The sequence below is a fragment of the Tiliqua scincoides genome, chromosome 1, assembly GCF_035046505.1.
Source record: "Tiliqua scincoides isolate rTilSci1 chromosome 1, rTilSci1.hap2, whole genome shotgun sequence".
Taxonomy (NCBI): domain Eukaryota; kingdom Metazoa; phylum Chordata; class Lepidosauria; order Squamata; family Scincidae; genus Tiliqua; species Tiliqua scincoides.
In genome coordinates this window covers 248,726,764-248,753,328 of record NC_089821.1, presented here as the reverse complement: position 1 = coordinate 248,753,328, position 26,565 = coordinate 248,726,764, and the positions used below count along the sequence as shown (strand labels likewise).

Genomic DNA, 26,565 nt, shown 5'->3' with positions numbered 1-26,565 from the left:
ATACTAAGGGATTGATTAAAGAATCTATTGGCCTTGTAATGTGTCTGGAGCACCATTTAAGCATATGATTGTTGCGTATGCAAGCATATGCAAGCATATGCAAGTGTTGCGGTGTCCAGTAGACTCTGAAAATAATTTTTGTTGACTTAATCGTGGATCTCAAACTACAATTGCAGTTAACTCTGTTTGCATTGATTATATAACATAAGGCAATGGTTTTCAAACTTTTAGCACCGGAACCCACATTTTAGAATGAGAATCTGTCAGGACCCTCTGGAAGTGATGTCATGACCAGAAATGACATCATCAAGCAGGAAAATTAACAATCCTAGGCTGCAATCCTACCCACACTTACCCAGGTGTTAGTCCCATTTACTATCACTGTTAAAAGCATATATATAGTAGCCTGTTAAACCTATAGATCTGTAACTTTTGCCCAGATGCAGTCACATACCATGATAACATCAAGTCTGATAGATTAAAAATAAAATATTGAAATGAATGGGGAACCACCTGAAATTGGCTGGCAACCCACCTAATGGGTCCTGACCCACAACTGAAGAAACACTGACATAAGGCAACCCAAATCTGTTTTCTATACCTCTCCAAGGCTTTCAATATCATATTCAGTAAATTGCATCATCTACTTATAAACAAATTTCACAGGCTTCTTTTCTGCATTGATTTAATAAGTACCTCTAAGAGTGTCAGGGATTTGGGAACAGATAACACCACAGGACCAAATTTAGAACTACATTTCTTGTTATGAGAATACCTCTTAGAATTTGAACAATGATTTGAGTATGTAAAGTGCTTTGCATGTATTGTCCTGTTGCAAACCTTATGACGATCCTGTAAAGCAATGTTTCCCAAACTGTGGATGGCAACTCAATAGTTGGTGAGTCATGAAACTGACAAGCTGATGACTGAAAGGAAAATGTATTGAGCCCTATGGACGGGAAAACTGAGCCACACATGCATGTCTACTTACAAGTAGGCAAACATGCCTTGGCTCATATCAAATGTTAGGTGAAGGGTAATGCAAGGCCACCAGACTGGTCCAGATCCAATGAACAATGGAACTGAAACTCTCCAGAAGGCAGCCCGCCACCATAGTAAAAAGGATAAAAACAGAAGCTTGAGCAGCTAGTAAGGTGAAACTTTATTTTTTACTGTCACAAAGCAAAGTGGGTCCCAAAAGTGTGTCACTTTAAAAAGAGGGTTCCAGTGCTTAAAACTTTGGGAACCACTGGTGTAAAATGAAGTACTATCCCATATTGCAGTTGGAGAGTTGATACTGAGAGGTAGCATGGCAGAGATATGAAGTGCAAAAAGTCCTGATTTGCAGGACTTGAGATCCTCAGCCACTATGTTACACATCTGGGTTTTTAAAAAATGGAGAAACAAAACTCTGTTAACAAGTAGCCGAAGAACAATTTTAACTGCTTTTGTTTTGAGAAGTCACTTACCTGATGATCCTGAATCTTCCTGCCAACTACTCTAAACGTATTGTTGCCTGTATGATGATATATATGGACTCTGCTGAATCCTGTAGATCCACCAGCTGATACCCATTTCTTATTAGCATCATCATAAACCATTACGGCAGCTCGTGCCTGACAGATGCTCTGTTCGCTGTAAATAAAAGGAAAACAAAATGTTAAAAATAGATGCTATATGTAATTTTTTTCAGTGATAACGAAATAAAAACACGTAACAACACTTTCAGAACTTCTCATTTTTGTAAAAAAGAAAAATCCAAAATCTGAGAAAAAAATAAACTAGGAAAACTATGAAAAAAAATAATGGGCTGGACTGGGAGATTATATGGGTAATGACTGTGGCTGCATCTGCTGACACTATACCATCTATATCACTACATAATACACTTTCAAAGTGATTATAATTTATAATTATAATTTATAATTGCACTTTTCCTCCCTGGGGGAAAAAACAAAACCTGTGATAAAGTAAAACGTTTAAGAACACCTCTAGCAATACGTAAAAACTACTCTAAGACAAAAGCAAATTGAAGTGTTATGTTTACACTTATGCACACAGTCCATCCTATTAGTTCACACATTGTTATCAAAAAAAAGAATAATCTCTTTTAAAAACAATAATTCAAATAAATGATATTAAGGAATAAGGCAGCGTTTTTCAACCAGTGGTATACAAGTGATACCATGGTGGTACATGAGATATTGCCCAGTGGTGCACAAGGGATTGCGATGCTGGGGTCATGACACCACTTCTGACTTCAGTGAAGAAAATACCGTTCCGAGCAAAGCTAAGAAGTAGCAGCACACTGTGCCATGCTGCTTCAAACTATCAAGTCTGCATACTGTTCTCTCCAAAATCTTGAAAAATGATCAACATTTGTGTATTTTCTCTTCTGTTATTTGCAGCTAATGAGTTCCTAACTGAGAAAAAGTGTTTATTTTTGGTTATGACGTGTTTAACAACATCACTTCCTGCCTAATGACATCACTTCCAGCACTCAGCAGGCATCATGAATGCTGTTCACCCCTCAGTATAAAACAGGTTTGACACCCCTGGCTGGTTGCCAACAGTGAAATTAGTTAAATTCTGGGCCAGCCAGAACCAGGTCAGAAATATTGTGTGTAGGCATGTGTACTGGAAGATACAATGACAGTACAGGTGTGCTACGTAATGACAGGGATACATTATCAAATCCCTATTGTTATGTAATCAGGTTGTTAAGCAAACATTCAGCCCAATCTAGTGTCTTTGTTGTGTAAACAGACACTCCCTGCCAGACACTAGCTGGCTGCACAGGCTACTGGATTGTCTCTTTGCATTAAGAGCCTCTTTGTTGTGTAAACAAACACTGCTGCAGGCTATGGGAGACCTGACTGCTTCATTAAGAGCCTCTTTGTTGTGCTTTGACCACTGCCATATATGCGGTCCATCATTAAGCAGACGGCTGTTAAGAGATGCACACCTGTATTGGCAACACATCCCTCCTCTGTATCCAGTATTGCTGTCTATCTCCAATAGCAGATGGAGATTTCCTTCAAAGTCCAACCTTTATTTATATTATTTCTTATGGGGAAAATATCCCCTTTATTTAATGAATTTTTACCCGCCTTTCTCCCCATGAGAGCACTGAAGGAGGCTTACAACATTTAAAAGCAGTAACAACATAATTAACAAATAACAATAAAACATTAAAAACAGTAAAATCAACAATTCTTCAAATCACCCATAACTGCTTTTGCACTCTGCATCACACTCAGTCTCATCTCCCTCATCCAATGTCTTATTCTTGGTTGTCAACCTTCAGTCTCGAAAGACTATGGTATAAGCCTACAGCACCCGGTATTCCCAGGCGGTCTCCCATCCAAGTACTAACCAGGCCTGACCCTGCTTAGCTTCCAAGATCAGACAAGATCAGGCACGTGCAGGGTAACAGTTTTATTCTTAAGATTCCCAAAAAGTGTTTGGGCCTTCTCCTGAGTTAATATCATAGATAGACAAAGACTGAAAATTACCATGCAGGTCTAACCACTGCACTAAAAGTTTTTCAAAAATTTTATGTTTCAAAAATTTTATGTTTGCCACATATAACTTTTGTAAGCTTATCATCGTCAACCAAGTTTTGATCTCTTGCTTTAATTTGTTCAATACATAGACTGTGTTCACTGCGGATTTCGATAAACCTAAAAAAGAGATGCCTTTTTGTCTTTCACCACATTCAGCACTTCACGCTTCAGCTGCAAACTATGAGCAAATCTACGTTTCACCTTTTCCAACTTTTCCTACGAGTTTTTTATAAATCATTTTGCTATAAGTTCAAGCTTCCAGTCCCTAAACCCGACAAACAGGGGAACCCATTTAATCAAGTCTCCAGACAATCAGCAGTTGCAATGTTTACCATGAGCTTGAAAACATGAGCAAAACAAGCAAAACATGAGCTTGAAAGGAACGAGAGATCAACGATAATACTACATAGTAGGAGATAGTTTTCTTTCAGCCAACAATGTGCAGGAGGCTACACTTCCACAAGAAATCCTTTCCAATTATGAACTGAAGTTCTAGATACCTAAAGAGAGTCTCTAGATCAGCATTTTTCATCTCATGACACACTGACTAGGTGCTAAAATTGTAAAGACACACAATGCTACTGGTAAGGGGCTCACATCCCACAATGGCCCTACTAATAAATGACCCTCTCCCAAACTCTTGCAGCACACCTGCAGACCATTTATAGCAAACCTGCTGTGCCACAGCACACTCCCTCACATTCCCTTCTCCATAGAGCAGCCCTCTGTACCGTCTGAAATCCACTCTGCAGGGTCATTCATTCAAAGGGAGAGTTGGAGTACTGCTGCATCTGTATACATGTTTATACCACTGGCAACTCCTCATTAAATTTAAAAGGTTTGCAGCACCCCTACTTCTTAGAATTATTTTTTAAAAGATTTATAGCATCTTTACCTGAGCCAGCCTTTAAATACATTCCCCCTCTCATTTAGCCAGCTTGGATGAGGTTAAAGGCAGTTGCACATTACTACCTATGAGCAAGCCTGAAAATACCTTCAGTTGAGCCTATGTTATTTGTCTTCTATTCTTCTTTTATCCCACCCCAATAAGCTGTGAACCAAGCAAATGGTTCAAAAGAGCAAGCTGAACTGTTCATTAACAAAACTGCTGCTTTCCAAGCTGCTTCAACCCATTGTTCTTAATCAGTCTCTTTGCCCTTAATTTGGAGGATGTCCCCAAATTCAGTGAACTTCTACAGTCTCTTTCATGAGTCACTTCAAAGAATGCCAATGATTGGCAACTTTATTCATGTCGGATCCATAATAGCAGCAACCATTATTTTATTTATTTAAACCCAAACATTCCTGGGAGGAATGGGAGGTTGGCTTCACTGCCAGAACAATATTTAAATTCATTTTAGTATGATTGCAGAAAAGAGATTTAAATAATGCATTCTATCAATTATTAGAAACAATTCAGAAAGAGGTGCCAAGAGATAACATTTGTCAGAGAGAGAAGAAATGACTAACAGACAAACTGGAACAAAAAGTGGAAGGAAAGAAATGACATTAACTGAGTTCAGAAAAACAAATGGGAAAGAAAAATTTATGAACAGAACAATTCAACAGAACAAGAAGGGAGTGTGGGAGAAATGAACTGAAGGTAAGAGGGGATATTCTACTGTGCCACTGATATAATCAGAGAATCCATGATCTCATGAAAAGTAGTAAAACAAAAACTTGTTGGCTGCAGAGTAAGCCAAAGCATTTTACTCAGAAGTAAGTCCCACTCTGTTCAGTGGGATTTGCTCCTGTTACTGTATATAAAAGGGCAGCCATGAAGCCTCAAAAACTTGAATTTGCCAAATTGCTCTGTTACAGAGATAAGGGAAACCCACAGATACAGGGTCCAGAGGTCAAGGGCAGTCTACAGTTGTTTAGAAAGAATCTGCAACTTTAAACTGCCTTCAACTCCAACCTTGCCTTTACCAGTAATCTTAATGGTGCCTGCAAGCCCTTCTGGTTTAAGACAATTATTGGTGGTGGTTACTATGTGGCGATAGATTCTGATGAACTTTATGCACACAGGTTTGGATTACACAAACTTGCAAAACTGAGGGTCAGAAAAAAACTTATTTCAACATTTATGGTGGTTTTATTTGAATTTGGGGTGCTGATTCCAAAAAAATGCAGCATTTTGCCCTATCATGTCTAGTTGTTTAAAACACAGCATAGCCTCTTTAGCGAATGGTTCAAGCAGCTTCCTAATGATCCCAAAATATATCCAAGAATAGGTCTAACTTTTAAGACAGCAAAATTTGTGTTAGTTTGTTATTAAAGCTGGTCCAAATACCACAACCACCACCAATTCTGTGGTGGCAAACAAACCTTTCTGTTGAAAAGTGATATAATAATATGCAAAATGCAGTTCTCTTTATATACAACTGAGACCACATGCACACATGTGTTATTATGAACCACTAGCTAGCTGCCAGTTGGTAGAATACCTACATCCATGACTGAAAGGTTTAGATCAGGGGTTCTCAAACTTCCACCCACTGCAACTCACCTGTTCTGAAGTGGAGGATGCAGAGACCCACCTACTCTGGTCCCAGGCCTCCGCAGGCCTTTGGAAGAAACTGGAAGTGACTTTTACAAACCCGGAAGTAAACCAGAAGTGACTTTTCAGCTGTTCCTGAAAGCCTGAAGAGGCCCAGTGTGGCCTCCAATTGCATCCAGAAGGCTCCAATGTGGAGCTAATCAGACCCAAGGGCAGGTGGGAGATCCCAACCCAGGCCCCAAAGGACACCAGGGCCATGACCCACCAGGTGGATTGAGAAATTCTGGTTTAGGTATTGGAACTTATTCCATAAAGACAAATCCGAATGATATACAAATTTCCACTTGGATTCAGCCAGATTCTTTTAAAGACTGCTAGTGTGCTGATGAAACCATTAAATCTATTTAAATTCATAGTTATTTTCCCTTAGCTTATACCCAATATTTTATGGCAAAAATCCTCATTTTTATTTCATAACATCTACTGCAAATATAACATATTTAACATGCCTGCTCACTGTGAAAAAGCACTTTCTTTTGCCTTTTCCTTTTGAGAAATCATTAAAGAATGACAACCTCCCTATATTATTTTCATCACCAGTTTTGTAAATACATTGCTTTCCAGCATTCCAGCAATAGTATTTAAAAAAATGAATACTGGAATGCAATATACAGTACTTGGGATCAAGTATCACTTGAATTTCTATCCCTCTCCTTCTAGAGCACACATAGTACAATGTGACTGAAATGGGACCCAAGAAAAAGAATTAAAAAAATGAGTAAGACTGGAAAAATTAAACATAGTATCTGTATATTTACACTTAAAGAAACTGCAAAAACATGTCATTATTGAGAAAAACTAGGCTGTGTGTGGTGTTTGATTCCCAGTTGTTTGGTTAGCTTTTTTTTTTTTTTTTTTTAAGATTCAACAATCCTTTCAATTCTACCTCAAGAAATGTTTAATGTACAAGAGAATAATGTCAGTCATTTGATGCCCTTCTTAAAAGGACACTGAAATGCAGGCCATTTGAACACACCTGATTTAACTGTACCTCTAAAACAATCTGCAGCAAAATTGTGAGCATTAAATAAAAGTTTAGAAATTTAGGAACACAAAACACAAAACTTTTAACGCAGGCATTGAAACAAAAAAGGTTTGTGTACATGAGAACTTGAACTTAAAAATAATGAAGTATTGCCTTTAAAATGTTACATAGAACTTGAGAGCAGCATTACTTGCAAATATTAAAAAGTAGAACAGAAACAAGGCACTGTCTTATTACTCAAACAAGTCATAGGGTGTCCTGGATTTCTGAAAGCTTCTCTGTAGTAACTCAGATGTTCCAAGTTGTAACCTTGTTATGAAAAGCAGCCTTGCAGCAAGCTGTTCATTTCTTTGTTACTGATTGGTTTACTGCAGTAGGCCACCATAGAATTTCTCCAAGGTATTAGTAACACAATCAAATGCAGCAGTGTAGGGATTTATTAGAGATACCCCTTCATTACAGTTCCATTATCAATTTTGATGTCAAAAATACAGATTACTGTACCTGTTTACTTATATTTTTTGTCCCCAAGTATACTTTGTATGAAGTGGAACTTATTTTAGTTCAGGCTGATTTTAGAGACCACAAACATATGCCAGCTATGTTATTTAATCCAAAGGCACTTAGAGGTTATTCAGAAGATGCATACTATAAATGGAAACATTAAAATCAATAACCCCACAAAGTTAATCCTGCTGGTAATACACAGCATGAAATCTATCTAGATCAGAAAAGAATATTAGTTACTTTACCATAGTTAGTTCAATTGTTATTTAAAGTTGAGATACATAGCAAAGTTTTGGGCAGTAGGAAATGGCAGATTGAATCTAACTAATTTTGCATAAATACAATAAACCTCTCTAAGGTATCCGGAAAAATTTATTATTTGAATCGACAAGCACAGGTTTGAATTTGTCTGTTAGAAAATCCAAAACACAAAACTTCTGCTAAAAATCCTTTTAACACACTCTGGAATTTAACAGCAAAAAGTTTAATTTTCTGTGTATTTCATTACTTAGCATCCATTTCTCCCTTTAATGTTACCTTAAGACAGCAGTTTTCAAACTCTCAGGGAGAGTATGAACTGCAGTAAGTTCTTGCAGGGGCAGGGGGGAGGCAGCATTGCTAAGGGAGCTGCAAGGACTGGGAGCACTAACCAGTCCCTGCAGCAGCCTGTTGGGGGGGGAAGGGAGCCCTACATGAGTGTCTGCAGGGTTCCCCACAGCTTAAAAAGTGAAAGCACAGAGATCACACTCCACTTCTGATTTTGCAGAAGTGGAGCGTGATCGCTCCACATTCACTTTTTAATGAAAAAAGAGCCCATGCCACTTTCCCCTTAAGGGACAGGGGTAGGGGCTAAGGGAGCTGTTCCTGCAGCAACCTGTTGGGGATGCGGGGAGCCCTGCGGGACCTTCTGCAGGGCTCCCCCGGGCTTAAGTGGCTGATAAAGTGAAACACTTTTTAAAGATGGGTCCCAATGGTATAAAGTTTGTGAACAACCACTTTAGTTAATGCTACTGTTATATGAACTGCAACAACTACCGCGGCATCTCTCTCCTTAGCGTTGTAGGAAAGCTGTTTGCCCGAGTTGTACTAAAGAGGCTCCAGGTACTTGCAGAGAGCGCCTATCCAGAATCGCAGTGTGGATTCCGAGCCAACAGGTCCACCACTGATATGGTATTCTCCCTTAGACAACTGCAGGAGAAATGCAGGGAACAACGACAGCCACTCTTTATAGCCTTCATAGATCTCACAAAGGCTTTCGACCTGGTCAGCAGAGACGGCCTCTTCAAGATTCTCCCCAAGATTGGATGTCCACCCAGGCTCCTCAGCATCATCAGATCTTTCCACAAGGACATGAAGGGCACTGTTGTCTTCGATGGCTCCACATCAGACCCTTTTGACATCCGAAGCGGAGTGAAGCAGGGCTGTGTTCTTGCACCAACCTTGTTTGGGATTTTCTTCGCTGTCCTGCTGAAGCAGGCCTTTGGAACTGCAACAGAAGGCATCTATCTCCGGACCAGATCAGACGGAAAGCTCTTCAACCTCTCCAGACTGAGAGCAAAATCCAAAGTCCAGCTGAAATGTCTGCGTGACTTCCTCTTTGCCGACGATGCAGCTGTCACTACCCACTCTGCCAAAGATCTCCAGCAGCTCATGGATCGTTTTAGCAAGGCCTGCCAAGATTTTGGACTGACAATCAGCCTGAAGAAAACACAGGTCATGGTTCAGGATGTGGACTCACCTCCCTGCATTACAATCTCTGAGCATGAACTGGAGGTTGTCCATGACTTTGTGTACCTTGGCTCAACGATCTCCGACACTCATTCTCTCGATACCGAGCTAAACAAGCGCATCGGTAAAGCAGCTACCACGTTTTCCAGACTCACAAAGAGAGTCTGGTCCAACAAGAAGCTGACGGAACATACCAAGATCCAGGTCTACAGAGCTTGCGTCCTGAGTACACTTCTGTACTGCAGCGAGTCATGGACTCTTCGCTCACAACAGGAGAGGAAACTGAGCGCTTTCCACATGCGCTGCCTCCGACGCATCCTTGGCATCACCTGGCAGGACAAAGTTCCAAACAACACAGTCCAGGAACGTGCTGGAATCCCTAGCATGTATTCACTGCTGAAACAGAGACGCCTGCGTTGGCTTGGTCATGTCGTGAGAATGGATGATGGCCGGATCCCAAAGGATCTCCTCTATGGAGAACTCGTGCAAGGAAAGCGCCCTACAGGTAGACCACAGCTGCGATACAAGGACATCTGCAAGAGGGATCTGAAGGCCTTAGGGATGGACCTCAACAAGTGGGAAACCCTGGCCTCTGAGCGGCCCGCTTGGAGGCAGGCTGTGCAGCATGGCCTTTCCCAGTTTGAAGAGACACTTTGCCAACAGTCTGAGGCTAAGAGGCAAAGAAGGAAGGCCCATAGCCAGGGAGACAGACCAGGGACAGACTGCACTTGCTCCTGGTGTGGAAGGGATTGTCACTCCCGGATTGGCCTTTTCAGCCACACTAGACGCTGTGCCAGAACCACCTTTCAGAGCGCGATACCATAGTCTTTCGAGACTGAAGGTAGCCAATACAATACAATATATGAACTGAAGCTTTGTGGACTTATAATAATTTATTATGCTAGTCAAACATCAGACTAATTTGGATTTAGCTATAAAAGTGACATAAAATTGAACCAGTGTTCTCAGTTATCTACCATGCAAAATATTGATGTAGATTTGCATTATTCTCTTTTTACAAGATTATGACAAAGCAATATGTAAATACATTTTTACTTCAAAGTCTCATTTTAGCAAAAAAGCATATAGACTTGTTAAATCAAAAATGAACTTCTCTACCACTTCAGACGATTCAGCATGAAAAAAAGAAATCAGAAACTTACATATATACCTTTAACATAATAGTTCAAAAGCTTACTCTCTGACTTCATTAGAAGTTAGAATAAATATAATTGCCTTAAAATAGTGCCTCCAGCAAAGGATTCATCTGGGACAGGAAAGAAAAGCATCATAGTATACTCATGCATCTTTGTTTTACACAAATTTTAAAAACCACATATAGACTGTATCTTCTGAACATATCTTTAAAGTATACCTTGTTAATGTTGGGCAGAATCCTGAAGTCACTACAAACAAAAATGGCTATCATAATGAATTTCCACTAACTTGCTATAAACACACTCTAAAAATTGTTTACAGTGATCTCTTAGGAGCAGAATTTCTATACACTTTGTCTCAAACATGAACTATGATGCATGCTATAGGCAGCTGGAGCACAGCCAAGGGAATATTCCACACTTTAATCATTTGCTGTTCACTGTCTGACATTCTTAAAATCTTCATATTAAATGTGTAATTCTGCAACGGGTATTTCACACAAATTTCTCAAGACCTTCAAAGCTTGAAAGCAATGCCCTAATTTCTAAATAAGTCAGAGAGTAGTCTTGAAAGAATGTATCTGTTCCCTAAAATAAACATACAGCTGAAAGCTTAGCCTTATGCTGCAATTCTTTTCCTCCCTGAACCCATTCTATAAATGTTGGCAATAACAGTAAGCACATCTAAGATTCAGAGAAACTTTACCAATTATTAAAAGATCAACATACACAGCTGACATTATGGCATGTTTCCAAAGCCTAACACCAGGGCAGTGCTAGACCAGCACTAGCTGGCACTGGGTTAGTGCCGGGCAGGCGCCCAGCCTCTGCTGCTCAGCGGTCGAACGGACTGCCAAGCCGTGGTGAGGAATGTAGGGTGGGGGGAGGAGTTCCAGGGAGGGGGGAGGCGGGCAGAGGGCGAAGAGAGGGCGGGGAGGAAGCTTGATGGGGAGGCGAAGGCAGGGAGAGGGCAGGGAGGAGGCATGCCAGGGAGAGGGAAGGAGGCGGGTCCATCCGGAGTGTTCGTGCCGGGCTCAGCACCCAACATGAACACTTTTACCTGAGTAGCCCTATTGTGGGGCTACATTAAGAACATAAGAACAGCCCCACTGGATCAGGCCATAGGCCCATCTAGTCCAGCTTCCTGTATCTCACAGCGGCCCACCAAATGCCCCAGGGAGCACACCAGATAACAAGAGACCTCATCCTGGTGCCCTCCCTTGTATCTGGCATTCTGACATAGCCCATTTCTAAAATCAGGAGGTTGCACATACACATCATGGCTTGTACCCCATAATGGATTTTTCCTCCAGAAACTTGTCCAATTCCCTTTTAAAGGCGTCTAGGCTAGACGCCAGCACCACATCCTGTGGTAAGGAGTTCCACAGTCTGTCCTAACCCGCCCAACACTCAATTTTAGTGGATGTCCCCTGGTTCTGGTATTATGTGAGAGTGTAAAGAGCATCTCCCTATCCACTCTGTCCATCCCCTGCATAATTTTGTATGTCTCAATCATGTCCTTCCTCAGGCGCCTCTTTTCTAGGCTGAAGAGGCCCAAACGCCGTAGCCTTTCCTCATAAGGAAGGTGCCCCAGCCCCGTAATCATCTTAGTCGCTCTCTTTTGCACCTTTTCCATTTCCACTATGTCTTTTTTGAGATGCGGCGACCAGAACTGGACACAATACTCCAGGTGTGGCCTTACCATAGATTTGTACAACAGCATTATAATACTAGCCGTTTTGTTCTCAATACCCTTCCTAATGATCCCAAGCATAGAATTGGCCTTCTTCACTGCCGCCGCACATTGGGTCGACACTTTCATCGACCTGTCCACCACCACCCCAAGATCTCTCTCCTGATCTGTCACAGACAGCTCAGAACCCATCAGCCTATATCTAAAGTTTGCATTTGCTTTTTTAAGCACATAATCATGTGGGAGAGGTCACAGCTTAGTAAAAGAGCATCACCTTTGCATGCAGAAGATTCCATTCCTTACACAGGGCAGAGAAAAACTCCCAACTGAAACCTTAAGATGGCTGCTGCCAGTCAGTATCAACAATACTGAATTTGATGGACCACTGGTCTGACTCAGTATAAGGCACCTTTCTACATTCCTGTGCTAAACCTGCATGTACATATTAAGGGCTAATCTTAACGGAATATATTGTAATACGTTGCTAACATTAAATCTATTCATTATCAATCATCCTGCAAATACTGCTACAGAGGTTAACAATGAAAACTCCAACCAGAAGTTTGAAAATTTGATAGCAAAGATGGAGGACAAAATACAGCCCCCCCCCCCCGCATCTGCAGATCCCATACCCATGGATCGGGTTTGTAGCCCCTACACATGTCCTTTCCAGAGCCGAGGGGAACTCCACTCCCTTCGCCTCGTCTGAGCCCAGCAGAAGCTATGGACATCCATCTTACAAGCTTTAAAAGACATTACAAACGACACCTCCAGTTTTCCAAAAAAATCAGAAGTCACTTTTTGCTCTCAGGCTCAGTGTGAGCCTGGTAGAGACTGCAGACAGACATTCACAGCCTCTGCTGAGCTTAGATGACCCTCTGGAGGTGAGGGGAGCAGAGTTCCCCTTGGCTCTGGAAGGTGGAGGAGTGCCGTTTGCCCATATCCGCAGTTTCAGTTAACCACTGTGGAGTTCTGGAATGGAAGCCCCACAGATACGGGGGCACACCTGTACTTTGTTGGCTGTGACAGCACAAGTGGGCAGTTTCTAGAGTTTTAAGGCTTTGATTAATCTCTGCAGCACTCTGAAAAAGAATTGCTTGTTATAAGCATTATCACTATAAGAAATTTGACATATTATAGTAAATCCAGAGTGAAGATAAGCCTTTCATATTTAAGAGGGTGTTCTTGGAGAAAACAACATAAGATTTAGCCCAAAGCAAGAAATAGTTTTATGTAGGCGCTTATGCCTCCCAAATCTCTATTTTGGTGACTAGGTGCTTTACTTCTCCAGTGCTGCAGGGCATATACTTCAAGCTATTAGATGAAATATTGCAGATTTGGTTGCTGAGGCAGCAATACCATAGAAATACAAAGATTTCCATAAAGGAATTCATGTTCCAAACACTCAAGTTCAGTGTTTCCCAAACTATGGGTCACAACCTGATTGTTGGTGGGCTGTGATATGGAAACGGACAAGCTGATGGCTGAGAAGGAAAATGTATTGAGCCCTATGGAAAGTAAAACTGAGCTGCAGGAGTGTAGGCAACTCATGAGCAGGCAAGTATGCCTCCATCCACTTCGAAGGACAGGCCAAGAGGAACGCAACACCACCAGAATGATCCTGATCCCATGAACATAGGCCTCCAAAAACACTCAAGAAAAAATCCCCCCCAACCTGAAAAGGAAATGTATTGAGCTCTATGGAAAGAAAAACTAAACCACAATTGCACATTTACTTGTGAACAGGCAAGCATGCCTCAGCTCCTATTGAAGGCAAGGAGAAGAGGAGCGCAAGGCCAACAGAATGGTCCTGATACAATGAACATGGAGCTCAACAAAATCACTAGAATAGTGTTTCTCAAACTGTGGGTCAGGACTCATTAGGTGGGTCGCGAGCCAATTTCAGGTGGGTCCCCATTCATTTCAATATTTTATTTTAATATATTAGACTTGATGCTACCATGGTATGTGACTGCATCTGGCGAAATGTTACAGCTCTGTACTTTTAACAGGCTACTATGCATGATAGTAACATGCTTTTAACAACGATAGTAAAAGGGACTTACTCCTGGGTAAATGTGGGCAGGATTGCAGCCTAGGATTGTTCAAAATTTTCCTGCTTGATGATGTCACTTCCAGTGGGTCCTGACAGATTCTCATTCTAAAAAAGTGGGTCCCAGTGCTAAACATCTGAGAACCACTGCACTAGAAGGTGTCCTCCCACCATTGTAAAAAGAGTAGAAACAGAGGCTTGAGTAGCTGGTAAGGTAAAAGTTGCAAAAAAACAAACAAACCAGCTTATATCAGCATTTCTCAACTAGTGATATACCACCAGTTGTACTTGAGGTGATGTCTAGCAGTACACGCAGAACCCCCAAGCCACCACCACCTGGCAGAAAGAGTAGCAATGCAATGCAATGCAACAAGCAGTAATAGGAGGCTTGGTTCAGCAAGCAGAGCTCCGATCTGTGCTTTTTTTGCACACTTGAAAAAGCCCTCCCGTCTGCCCCGAGCCACTCAACAGTGTTTGTTGCATTGTGTCTGGTCTCCTAACCTGGAAGTAAATGGCAATGATGTCATGATGCTACTTCTGGTGGTACTTCCAATAGGTGGACCATGTGAAGTGGTACAAGGGAAGAAAAATGTTGAGAAACTCTTGCCATATTATGCTGCTCAATAAGTTACAAATGGGTAATGGCAACAGAGGAAATGGTGCCAGGCTTGACAAGCAATGCTCTGGATCTAGCACACTCTTCTCCAAAAACCATAGTCTAGTTCCTCCATGTCTTCGAAATTTTTCATTTGAGACAACATACATGATGTGTACCTATCTCCATGTGAAAGAACGTTTTAAAGAAGTGACCGGTATTACTTGTCTAATTGCTAGACAGATAAAGCAAATTCTCATTAACAAAATTCAGAACTGTCAGGAAAGCTACAGATTTACTATCAAACAATTATGTGAACCAAATAGTACCAATAAAATAACAGGAACAAGAGTTCAGAATACTAAAGTATGTCTTGAACAGGCAGAAAGTGGTACATGTGGTACAGCTGCAAGATTAGAGACATAAATACTGCTAATTACATCTCGGCAAAAATTAACAACATATTCAAAGTTATTCCTTAAACAAAAGGCACTTTAATTCTAAAATACTTCTTAACCAAGATGTTTTGCACTGAAAGTGGGTTTACTGATATCCAGCACTACAATATATAAACATCTACATGTAATTATGGACTATTGTCTATGTTGAAAAAACTTCAACCATGAAATTGCTAAATGACTGCTGCTCCTCAATTACTGTATCATCATATAAGAACTCAGAATACAAATGTTCAGTAGTTCTGTCAGAAAGTTTATGCAAAGTGAAGCAATTTTAGTGGCACACTAATTAAAACAAAGGACAGCAGATTAGTCACATAGCAGACTTAGATCTTTCTATTCCTGTGACTAGCATGAAAAAGAAGTGGTAAAGATGGCAACTCTGAGAACAACCATACCATTGGATCAGTGTATGCAGTTCTGCATGAAATGTAGTTCCAGGAAGACCTTATAGTATGCAATTCAACTGTTAAATTTTAAGCTCCAAGAACAAATAAAGTTAAAGGAAAAATACTTTGTCACAATGACTTCATGATAGTTGATCTTCACCATTATCAGATATGCACTCAACAGGGTTCATGTGTAAATGTTGCCTAGAATAAAATACTTAAGGAAATGACTGAATAAGGCAAACAGAATGAAACTGCCCTTTTTCTGTAACGTGTTTATGTTTAAAGTACAGAAATTATGTAACACTGCATTCCTATTCAAAAGCATTATCTATAGCCTCAGGAAAGTAATCATACATACTTGTGTATGATATTGATTATTCTTTTTCAGTTGTGTGTGTGTGTGCGCGCGTGCGCACGCACTGTCTTTCAGTGAGATTCAAAGAGGAACTAAAATTGTGCTAAAATTGTACAAATCTGAAACAGCATTTAAAGCACAGTAAAAACCATAAATCTCAGTAGTAGCAATGAGTTCAGTTAACTTATATATACACGTTTATATAAGCCATCTTCAGCTCATCCAGGTACCTTTTCCAATGCGTTCAATCATGCTTAGATGCAGACATCTGAGCCTACAATGCACATTTTTCCTTGTTGAGAGAAAAACATCATTCAACAAAAAATGAGAATGAAGTAGTAATTAAAGAAGAATTACACTGCAATTCAGAAATTAAGTGGCAATGGAAAAGAAAAAACACAATCTGATATAAGTGAAATAGAAGTTAAAGGAGAAGACATTTCATAATTTATATAGAGGTTAGTACATCACCAGATCCAGGCAGCACCCATCCAAAGTTATTTAAGTACGAAATAGCTGATCTTCTGACTAAAACATGCAATCTGTACCTTAAAACAGCCAATGTACCAAAGGACTGGAAGATAGCTAATATTACACCAATCTTTAAGAAAAAGGAGGGAGAAGGGACCCAAGAAATTACAGGTTCGTCAGTCTAACATCTGTTCCAGGTACCATGGTCTAATCTTAAGAACATAAGAACAGCCCCACTGGATCAGGCCATAGGCCCATCTAGTCCAGCTTCCTGTATCTCACAGCGGCTCACCAAATGCCCCAGGGAGCACACCAGATAACAAGAGACCTGCATCCTGGTGCCCTCCCTTGCATCTGGCATTCTGACAGCCCAATTCTAAAATCAGGAGGCTGCAAATACACATCATGGCTTGTAACCCATAATGGATTTTTCCTCCAGAAACTTGTCCATCTAGGCCAGATGCCATCACCACAACCTGCGGCAAGGAGTTCCACAGACCGACCACACGCTGAGTAAAGAAATATTTTCTTTTGTCTGTCCTAACCTGCCAACACTCAATTATAGTGGATGTCCCTTGGTTCTGGTGTTATGCAAGACTGTAAAGAGCATCTCTCCTCTCTATCCACTATATCCTTCCCATGAATAATTTTGTATGTCTCAATCATATCCCCCCTCAGGCATCTCTTTCCTAGGCTGAAGAGGCCTAAACGCCATAGCTTTTCCTCATAACGAAGGTGCCCCAGCCCAGTAATCATCTTAGTCACTCTCTTTTGCACCTTTTCCATTTCCACTATGTCTCTGAGATGTGGTGACCAGAACAGGACACAATACTCCAGATGTGGCCTTACCATAGGTTTGTACAATGGCATTATAATATTAGTTGTTTTGTTCTCAATACCTTTTCTAATGATCCGAAGCATAGAACTGGCCTTCTTTACTGCCGCCGCACATTGGGTTGACACTTTCATCGACCTGTCTACCACCACCCCAAGATCTCTCTCCTGATCTGTCACAGACAGCTCAGAACCTATTAGCCTATATGTGAAGTTTTGATTTTTTGCCCCAATGTGCATGACTTTACACTTACTGACACTGAAACGCATCTGCCATTTTGCTGCCCATTCTGCCAGTTTGGAGAGATCCTTCTGGAGCTCCTCACAATCACGTCTGGTCTTCACCACTCAGAAAAGTTTGGTGTTGTCTGCAAACTTTGCCACCTCACTGCTCACCCCTGTCTCCAGGTCATTTATGAGGAGGTTGAAAAGCACTGGTCCCAGGACAGATTCTTGGGGCACACCGCTTTTCACTTCTCTCCATTGTGAAAATTGCCCATTGACACCCACTCTCTGTTTCCTGGTCTTCAGGAAACCAGGTCTCAATCCAGGAGAGGACCTGCTTTCTAATTCCCTGACTGTGGAGTTTTTTCAGTAACCTTTGATGAGGGACCGTGTGGAACGCCTTCTGAAAGTCCAGATATATAATGTCCACAGGTTCTCCCGCATCTATATGCCTGTTGACCTTTACAAAGAATTCTAAAAGTTTCATGTGTTTTGAGATTCTATCTTTGATGAGGCATTCCACCATCTTACCTGGTATAGATGTTGGGTTGACCGGCCTAGAGTTTCCCAGCTCCGTCCGTCCCCCTTCCCCTTTTTAAAGATTGGTATGACATTTGCTGTCCTCCAATCCTCTGGCACTGTCTCCAATCCTCTGGCGCTGTTTTGAGGAACAAGTTGCATATTTTAGTCAAGAGATCAGCAACTTCATTCTTTAATTGCTTAATAACTCTTGGGTGGATGCCATCCAGGCCCGGTGACTTATTGAACTTTAATTTATCAATGAGGTCTGAAACATCTTCTCTTTCAACCTCTATCTGACTTAATTCCTTGGTCAGGAGGGGCCGTTCGGGCAGCAGTATCTGCCCGAGGTCTTCTGCCATGAAGACAGATGCAAAGAACTCATTTAATTTCTCTGCCATCTCTAAGTCTCCTTTTATCTCCCTTTTCCCTCCCTCACCATCCAGAGGGCCAACCGCTTCTCTGGAGGGTTTCCTGCTTCTAACATATTTGAAGAAGCTTTTATTATTCTCCTTAATGTTGCTGGCCATGCGTTCTTCATAGTCTCCTCTTGGCCTCCTGTATCACCTTCTTACATTTCTTTTGCCACAGTTTATGTTCCTTTTTATTCTCCTCATTAGGGCAAGACTTTCATTTACGGAAGGAAGCTTCCTTGCCCTTTACGGCCTCTCTAACTTGGCTGGTTAGCCCTGCGGGCACCCTCCTAGACTTAGTGGAGCCCTTTTTTCTTCGCGTTATACACTTCCGCTGGGCCTCTATTACTGTTTTAAGCAGCCTCCATGCACTCTGGAGAGATTGGACTCTTTTTACCTTCCCTTTCAACCTCCTTTTAACCAGCTTCCGCATTTGAGGGAAGTCCGCTCGTCGGAAGTCAAGGGTTTTTGTGAGATTTGCCCAGTAATCTTCCCCCGACGTGCATGTCGAAACGGATCACAGCATGATCACTCTTCCTCAACGGCTCCATAACACTGACATCTCTAACCACGTCCTGAGTACCGCACAATATTAAATCCAGAGTCACCTGTCCTCTGGTGGGCTCCATGACTAGCTGCTCTAAGGCACAGTCATTTAACATGTCAAGAAATCTGGTCTCCTTTTTGTGACCAGAACACAAATTGACCCAGTCTATATGAAAATGGATGAAATCAAGGATGAAATCTTGATACATATGAACAAATTTGCTGAAGGAGAGTCAGCACAGCTTCATTAAGCATAAATCTTGCCTCATGAATCTTTTAGAATAGTGCTTTCCAAACTCCTACAATGGAGTCGGGAGCATTGGTAAGTGCCTGTGGGGGAGGGAATATGACAGCAACGTGTTATTCAGGATCATGCTGCTGCAAGGGGGAGGGGCGGTTTACACTTACCTGAGGGAGTGCTGGCTTCTGGGAGGTGTGGGGAGCCCTGCACATGCCTCTGCAGGGCTCCCCAAGCCTCTATAACAGTAAAAAAAAAAATTGAAAACCACTTTGTTTCTGATTGAAAAAACACAAGTGATTTTTTTTATTGTGGATTTTACTATTACAGAGGCTTGGAGAGCCCTGCAGAGGCCTCTGTAGGGCTCCCCACAGAGGCCAGCACTCCCTCAGGCAAGTGTTTTTATCCCCTTTCTCCACTCGGCAGCAGCTCAATCCTGGGGATCACGTTGCTGCCTTTCCCTTCCCCTTAAAGAGACAGGGATAAGTGCTTCCCTGGCCATTGGGTTGCGATCCACCAGTTTGAGAGCCACAGTTTTAGAATCCTTTGAAATGATCAAGAGGCATGTAGACGAAACTGTTAATATTGCATATTTGGACTTTCAGAAGGCATTTGACACAGTCCCTCACCAAAGGCTCCTGAGATAACTCCATAGCCAAGGAACTGGTTGAAGAACTGGTTGAAGAACAAGAAACAGGAGGGAAAGGGGAGTGTAAATGGGCAATTTTCACAATGAAGAGAGGTGGAAAATGGTGCTCCCCAAGGATCGGTCTTAGAATCCGTCCTTTTCAACTTGTAAATAAATGACCTGGACTTGGAGACAGGCAGTGAGTCGAACAAGTTAGCGGATAGCACTCAACTTTTCCAGGGAGCAAAGTCCATATGGGATTGTGAAGAGCAAAAAAGGGTACCTCTAACTTGAGGTAATGGGCAGCAAAACAGCAGAAGTACTCCATTTTAAGTGTAAAGTGATGCAAATTGAAGCAATAAAATTGAAATTTCACATATGCACTAATGGGTTCTGAGCTGTCTGTGACAGAGATCTTGAGGTGCTGGTGGGCAGCTTGGTGAAAGCGTCGACCCAATGTGCAGTGGCAGTGAAGAAGGCCAGTTCCATGCTCGGGATAATATTAAAAGTGATTGAGAATATAACAGCCAATATCATGCCACTGTACAAATCAATGCTAAGACCACAACTGGAATACTGTGTTGAATCCTCGTTGCCACATATCAAAAGGGACATAGTGAAACTGGAAAAAGTGCAGGAGAGAGCAACAAAAATGATTAGTGAGCTGGGGCACCTCCCTAATAAGTAATGGCTACTACATTTGGGGCAGTATAATACAGAAAGAAGGTGCCTTAGGGGGAACATGATTGAGATATATAAAATCACAGTGGGTCCTCTTTATCTGCGGATTCCAAGCCCACTGATTTGACCCATCGCAGGTTCCAAAATTGCAGCTGGAGGACCCTGGAGCCCTCTAGCAGAACTTTCAGTTTTCACAAAAACTGGAAGTGCCTGCCCCGGCAGGCATTCTGAGGTATGGGAAGGCTGCATGCAACCTCTCCACGCCTCAGAAAACAGGTTGGGAGTGCAGAATTCAGTTTTTGGCATATGTGAGGGTTCTTGGAACTGAACACCTACAGATGCCGAGCATTGACTTTTATGCATAGGGTAGATCAAGTGGATAGATGGAAGTTCTTTTCCCTCTCGCAGAATATCAGAACCAGGAGACATTCACTAAAATTGTCAAGCAGGAGAATTGGAACAGACAAAAGAAAATATTTCTTTACCCAGTGTGCAATTAATACATGGAACTACTTGCCACAGGACATTGTAATGGCTTAGATGCCTTTAAAAGGGAACTGGACAAATTTATGGTGGAAAAATCCACCACAGGTTACAAACCATGGTTACTACATGCAACCTCTGGGTTTTAGAGGTAGCCTTTCTCCAAATGCCGATGCAAGGGAGTGGCAACAGAATGGGTATGGGTATCATGTTGTCTTGTGCTCCCTGAGGCATCTGGTAGGCCACTGTGAGATTTAGGAAGCTGGACTAGATGAGCCCTTGGGCTGATCCAGTCTCTTATACAAATAGGGGAACTGGTAAAAATTTCAAAACATACGTAGTCTGAGACGTACCTCAAGTTTTAAATATGCAAGAGAGACTGCCAAACCTGATGAGGTCCATGTAGACTTGATGTTTGAAAGGAACCGTTTCCTTAACACTTCATGTACTTACTGGTGGAAGTTTGTGTTTGAACTGCACAGACAGCCAGTCCTAGGCTTTGTACGGACAGTAGAATGTAAAAGTAGTATGTAATTCTAGAATCAGCAAAAAGATTCTTTACAATATGAACAAAGACCAGAAAGTACAAGCTCCTATGTGCGTAGCATTGCGATTACAGGAGTGCACTCCAGGTTAAGGACTTCTTTTCCAACTCCTGGTAACTGAAACAAAACATCCCTTCTTGGATTACTACTGACAGACACAGAATAACTCTCAAGAGTACATCTTTGTTGGAAGGTAAGCCAAAATATAGTGCTAGAACTGGAGTATTTGCACTTTTCTCAAATATATTGATATGAACTCCAGAACAGATTCTACAGCCTTCCTTGACATGCATCTTTTAAACTAGTGTTACATTTACTTCAAAGAGCAGAACTCACAAAATGGAACTCCTCAAGCGAAATGCTGCCATTGTTTTTGAGAAGCTGCTAAATCACTTGTTCAAGTAGTATTATGAAGTCTCCACCTAGAAATTGAAAACTATGCTCCAAGATTGGCATTTAACATCAAAGAAAGTTTATTAGAGACAGACTAGTACTGCCTTGTGATCTTCCAGACGTAAAAGCAGAGTTTAATTAAAAGGTGGTGTAGCTATTTCACTTCAGCTAACTTTCTTTTAGCTCATGTTTTATCATGTATTAGCATGCAAGTATTTAAAAGCAAATAGTAAAGATAACGTGGAGGATGGAAAGGGGGAGCCAATGAGATTTGCTTAACTTATCTTGCCCCTTCAGTTTTTTTCCATGCTTTTAAACAAAGTTCTATCTTTAAACTAAGATTGTCAGACTCATCAATTCCTCCACAAGTAAACCAAGTATTAGGGCTCAAGTCTTAACTTTTTGGGGGTTATTGTTGATTTATAGAAATATGCTTCACAAATTCTCAGATCACCACATTTACAAAAGTGTGAGTTAAACCTGTTACAAAGCAAGGCATGTTGTGAAAAGTAAGCTAGTCAAGCTGTAAGCTTGAGCTGTTCTGAAGTTATGCAATCGAAGTAGTTTTAAGCGAACAATAAAAAGCAGTTTTCTATGTTGTTACCTTGGTTGCTTCAAACAGGAATTAGGACATTTCAATTCCTTCCCTTCAGTACAAGGTCAATAATCAATTAAAAACATGTTGTTAAAGATTCCAATGTCATCTGAACATCTTTGGAAAGATGACATTACTACAGTAGCTGAAGCTCAATAATATATCTAAATTTCCATTCACAGTTTTGCAGAATGGTTACTATTTTAATGTTCCCCTGTGCTGTCCACTTCAGAAAGGGTTGAGTATCCCTGAGGCACAGCAAGAAGACTGTTAAATGGGCCAAAAATACACTCAGGATGTACAGTGGTTCCCAACCTGTGGTCCTTGAGACCCTGAGAAGTGGTCCGCAGGGTCTCAGGAAAAAAAGATGATCACCTTTGACCATTTCCAGTGTCTTGCCAAGTGAGTGCTCCTTCATGGATCACTGAAGTATTGGATGTGGCTGTAGGTAATCCATTCTCCAACCCCTCTAGTGGTCCAGCACTTGCTGAAGTACCAGCTGAGAGAGGGTCCATTCTCCACCCTTTCTGGTAGTCTGTAGAGGAGTGCTCACTCTCTGAGATGCTTCCCCATGAGCCACAAGAGAGGGCAGTCAATGGACCCCCCTGCAGTTGACATTTCCAGTGTCTCACAGAGCACTCCCCCATGGGCTACCAAACTGAATTGTATTTTTTGTGTGGTGGGGTTGGAGGGAGTTGCATGTGGTCCACAACAATTTCAGTGTATGCCTCAGTGGTCCTAAAGGTTGGGAACCAATGGGGTATTACAAAGGTAAAGAGCCAAAACATACTCTTGCTATTCAAAGAAGTCCTAATGGGTCATACAGACATAAACTGAGTCATCCTTCAACTGTATCATCCTTCATCTTTCAAGTGCTTACAGTCACTTACAAGCCTGCCTCAAAAAAACAAAACATATATCATGCTTTTACCACGAACTATGGCAGGAAGTATCTTGCGGTTCTTAAAATAAATCATACAAAGACTAAGAGAACCAATATATACAAAAAAACCAAAGCTAACAGAACTATAATAGCAGCAGAGAAGCATGTTCACACCAACAATATCCAGCAGCAGCAACCCTCACCCATAAGCCCTGAAAAAGAACTAGATCTCCAAAAGCTATTCACAGAAAAAAGAGTGAGGGCCAACTGTGTTTTCTACAGGTCAGAATTTCAGATTATCAGAGTCATCACACAGAGTAGTGTTTATTATTGTATCTATACTCAAACTTTCCTCCTCCTTCATAAGAACAGCCCCACTGGATTGGCCATAGGCCCATCTATGGCATAGACAGGAGGACATAGACAGGAGGTCTGGCTCAGTTGGTAGAGCTGCCGCCTTGTATGCCTGAAGATCTGAGGCTGCCAGTTCGAAACAACCGGAAGTACCCGAGAACTGACGACACGCTGATATACTGATGAGCTGACCCTCAGTGGCAGAGAGGAGTTGCCGTCAAGTGGAGCGTGGGAGGTGAAGTACCAGAGAGAGGCCAGACCGGGAAGGAACCCAGCTGGAATGAGGAGTTCTATGAAAGACTAGAACTATTCAATTGTAAAAATCCCTACGGGGGTTTATAACAGCCTGCCTATGTAAACTGCCTTGGATTAAAGTCTGAGGAGAAATCTGACGACCAAAGAAAGGCGGTATATAAATACCTGTATGTATGTATGTATGTATAAATAAATAAATAAATCTAGTCCAGCTTCCTATGTCTCACAGTGGCCTGCAAAATGCTTCAGTGAGTACACAAGACAGCAAGAGACCTGCATCCTTGCATCTGGTATTCTGATGTAGCCTTCTAAAATCAGGAGGCTGCACATTACACATCATGGTTTATAACTTATGATGGACTTTTCCTCCAGAAATTTGTGCAACCCCCTTTAAAGGCATCTAAGCCAGATGCCATCACCACATTCTGTGGCATTCCACAAACCAACTACATGATGAAGAAAGAAATATTTTCTTTTGTCTGTCCTAATTCTCCCAACACTCCATTTTAGTGGATGTCCCCTGGTTCTGGTGTTATGTGAGAGGCAAAAGAGAATCTATCCACTCTATCCATCCCCTGCATAATTTTGTATGTCACAATCATGTTCCCCCTCAGGTGCCTTTTTTCTAAAGAGCCCCAAACGCTGTAGCCTTTCCTCATAAGGGAGGTGCCCCAGCCCAGTAATCATTTTGGTTGCTCTCATTTGCCCCTTTTCCATTTCCATGATATCCTTTTTGAGATGAGGCAAGCAGAACTGGATGCAATATTCCAGATGTGGCCTTACCATCAATTTGTACAATGGCATTATAATAGTACTTGTCTTAATCTCAATACCTTTTCAAATGATACGAAGCGTAGAATTGGCCTTCTTCGCTGCTGCACATTGGGTTGATAGTTTCATTGAGCTGTTCTCCACCACCCCAAGATCTCTCTCCTGATCTGTCACACGCCCCATTAGCCTATATGTGTTTGATTCTTTGCCCCAAGCTGCATTACTTTACACTTACTTATGCATCTACCATTTTGCTGCCCATTCTCCCAATTTGGAGAGATTCTTCTGGAGCTCCTCACAATCTCTTCTGGTCTTCACCACTTGAAAAAGTTTGGTGTTGTCCTCAAACTTGGCCACCTCACTGCTTAACCCTATCTCCAGGTCATTTATAAATATGTTGAAAAGTACCACTCCCAGGACAGATCCTTGGGGCACACCACTTTTCACCTCACTACGCTGTGAAAACCGTCCATTGACACCCACTCTGTTTTCTGGTCCTCAACCAGTTCCTCAGAACACTCTGTATATTGCTTAAGGTGGTTTACATAGGCAGACTTCCTTGACCCGATAAAGGTCTTTACAATGTTGTTTTTATATATAGATCCCTTCAAGAGGCCAGCCGTTATCCTTCAATGGTGTAGCCAACTTCCTCTTAGGAACACTCCAAGCTTTCCACAGGCAAGCTAACAAACCACTATCAGGCAGGGGATTTTCCAGCTGTTATTGTTCTTATCACCAACATTCTCAACATTCCAGACCACTCTGCCACTGCAGCAAACAGCAACAGGGCCACATCAGAATATCAGTGACTTTCTTGGTCTCTCCTCCAGACAAAACCCAGACTGTGCCTGCTTAGCTTCTGATAGACTTCAGGCAACTCTTCCTCCACATCACACCACATGCCCCAAACCATTTGACTCCAACCCTAAATGTCATATATACTTGCATACAATGTTGCTTACAAGTTGAGGGCATGTTTTGAGCCCAAAATCATGGAATCTGCAATGACCTGCAATGACAAGTGTAAAAACTTAAATGATTTATGAAATTCTTTGAATTAGATAATTTTGTCTAATCTTACCCAAGGCTAGATCCTGGAAAACGTGGCAGTCATTCTCACACACCAAATAACTTACTGGTATTTGTTACCTAAGAACTCTACAGATGAATTTACTTAAGAGTAAAAAAAGTGAAATCACAAGGTACACCAAAACTATTACAAATTGGTACTAACACCCACTATGGGTGGCAAGTGTGAATTCATAATAGTATCTGAGAGTTAAATAAAGACTAAAATAAATAAAGTCAATGACTGAAAATGTACCTTATGATTTCACTTTTTTGATGCTAGTTGCGTGTTTGGAGGTTCCCTGAAAATGTTGCAAAAATGCAACTTTTTAAATGATGAACAAACGCATCTGCAGTAAGAAATGGGTGTTAACCGATTAATATGTCAAGCAAGGTTTTAGGGGATGATTTTTAGGCTTAAATTTTTTTACTTATATGTGAGTATATACGGTACTTCTTTTCTTTCTGTCCATCAAACCATGGGAGTTGGTATATGATGATGATGGCTTCACAATACCAAGAGGAAAGTTCAGCAGGGCCCCAATTCTGGCTGTGTAGCTTACAGAAAATGTTGCTTCCCACAACTCTTAGAAACTGTTATGCAGACCTTCAAT

The 26,565-nt window shown here is 41.5% G+C and overlaps 1 protein-coding gene across 11 annotated transcripts in view; it reads right to left on the bottom strand.

Moving 5' to 3' along the window:
• ENAH (ENAH actin regulator) overlaps window positions 1–26,565 on the bottom strand; it is a 185,171-nt gene that overhangs the window by 128,506 nt on the left and 30,100 nt on the right. For 10 of the 11 annotated variants that reach the window (XR_010793987.1, XR_010793984.1, XR_010793994.1 and 7 more), the window contains exon 2: window positions 1,470–1,635. Coding sequence is in view for 5 of the 11 variants with exons in the window: in XM_066618697.1 (XP_066474794.1) it covers window positions 1,470–1,635 (166 nt within the window). In the remaining 6 variants the exon portion in view is untranslated. Of the gene's footprint in view, window positions 1–1,469; window positions 1,636–18,110; window positions 18,238–26,565 lie in introns of all 11 variants that reach the window. The other variant, XR_010793986.1, reaches the window with a different exon arrangement.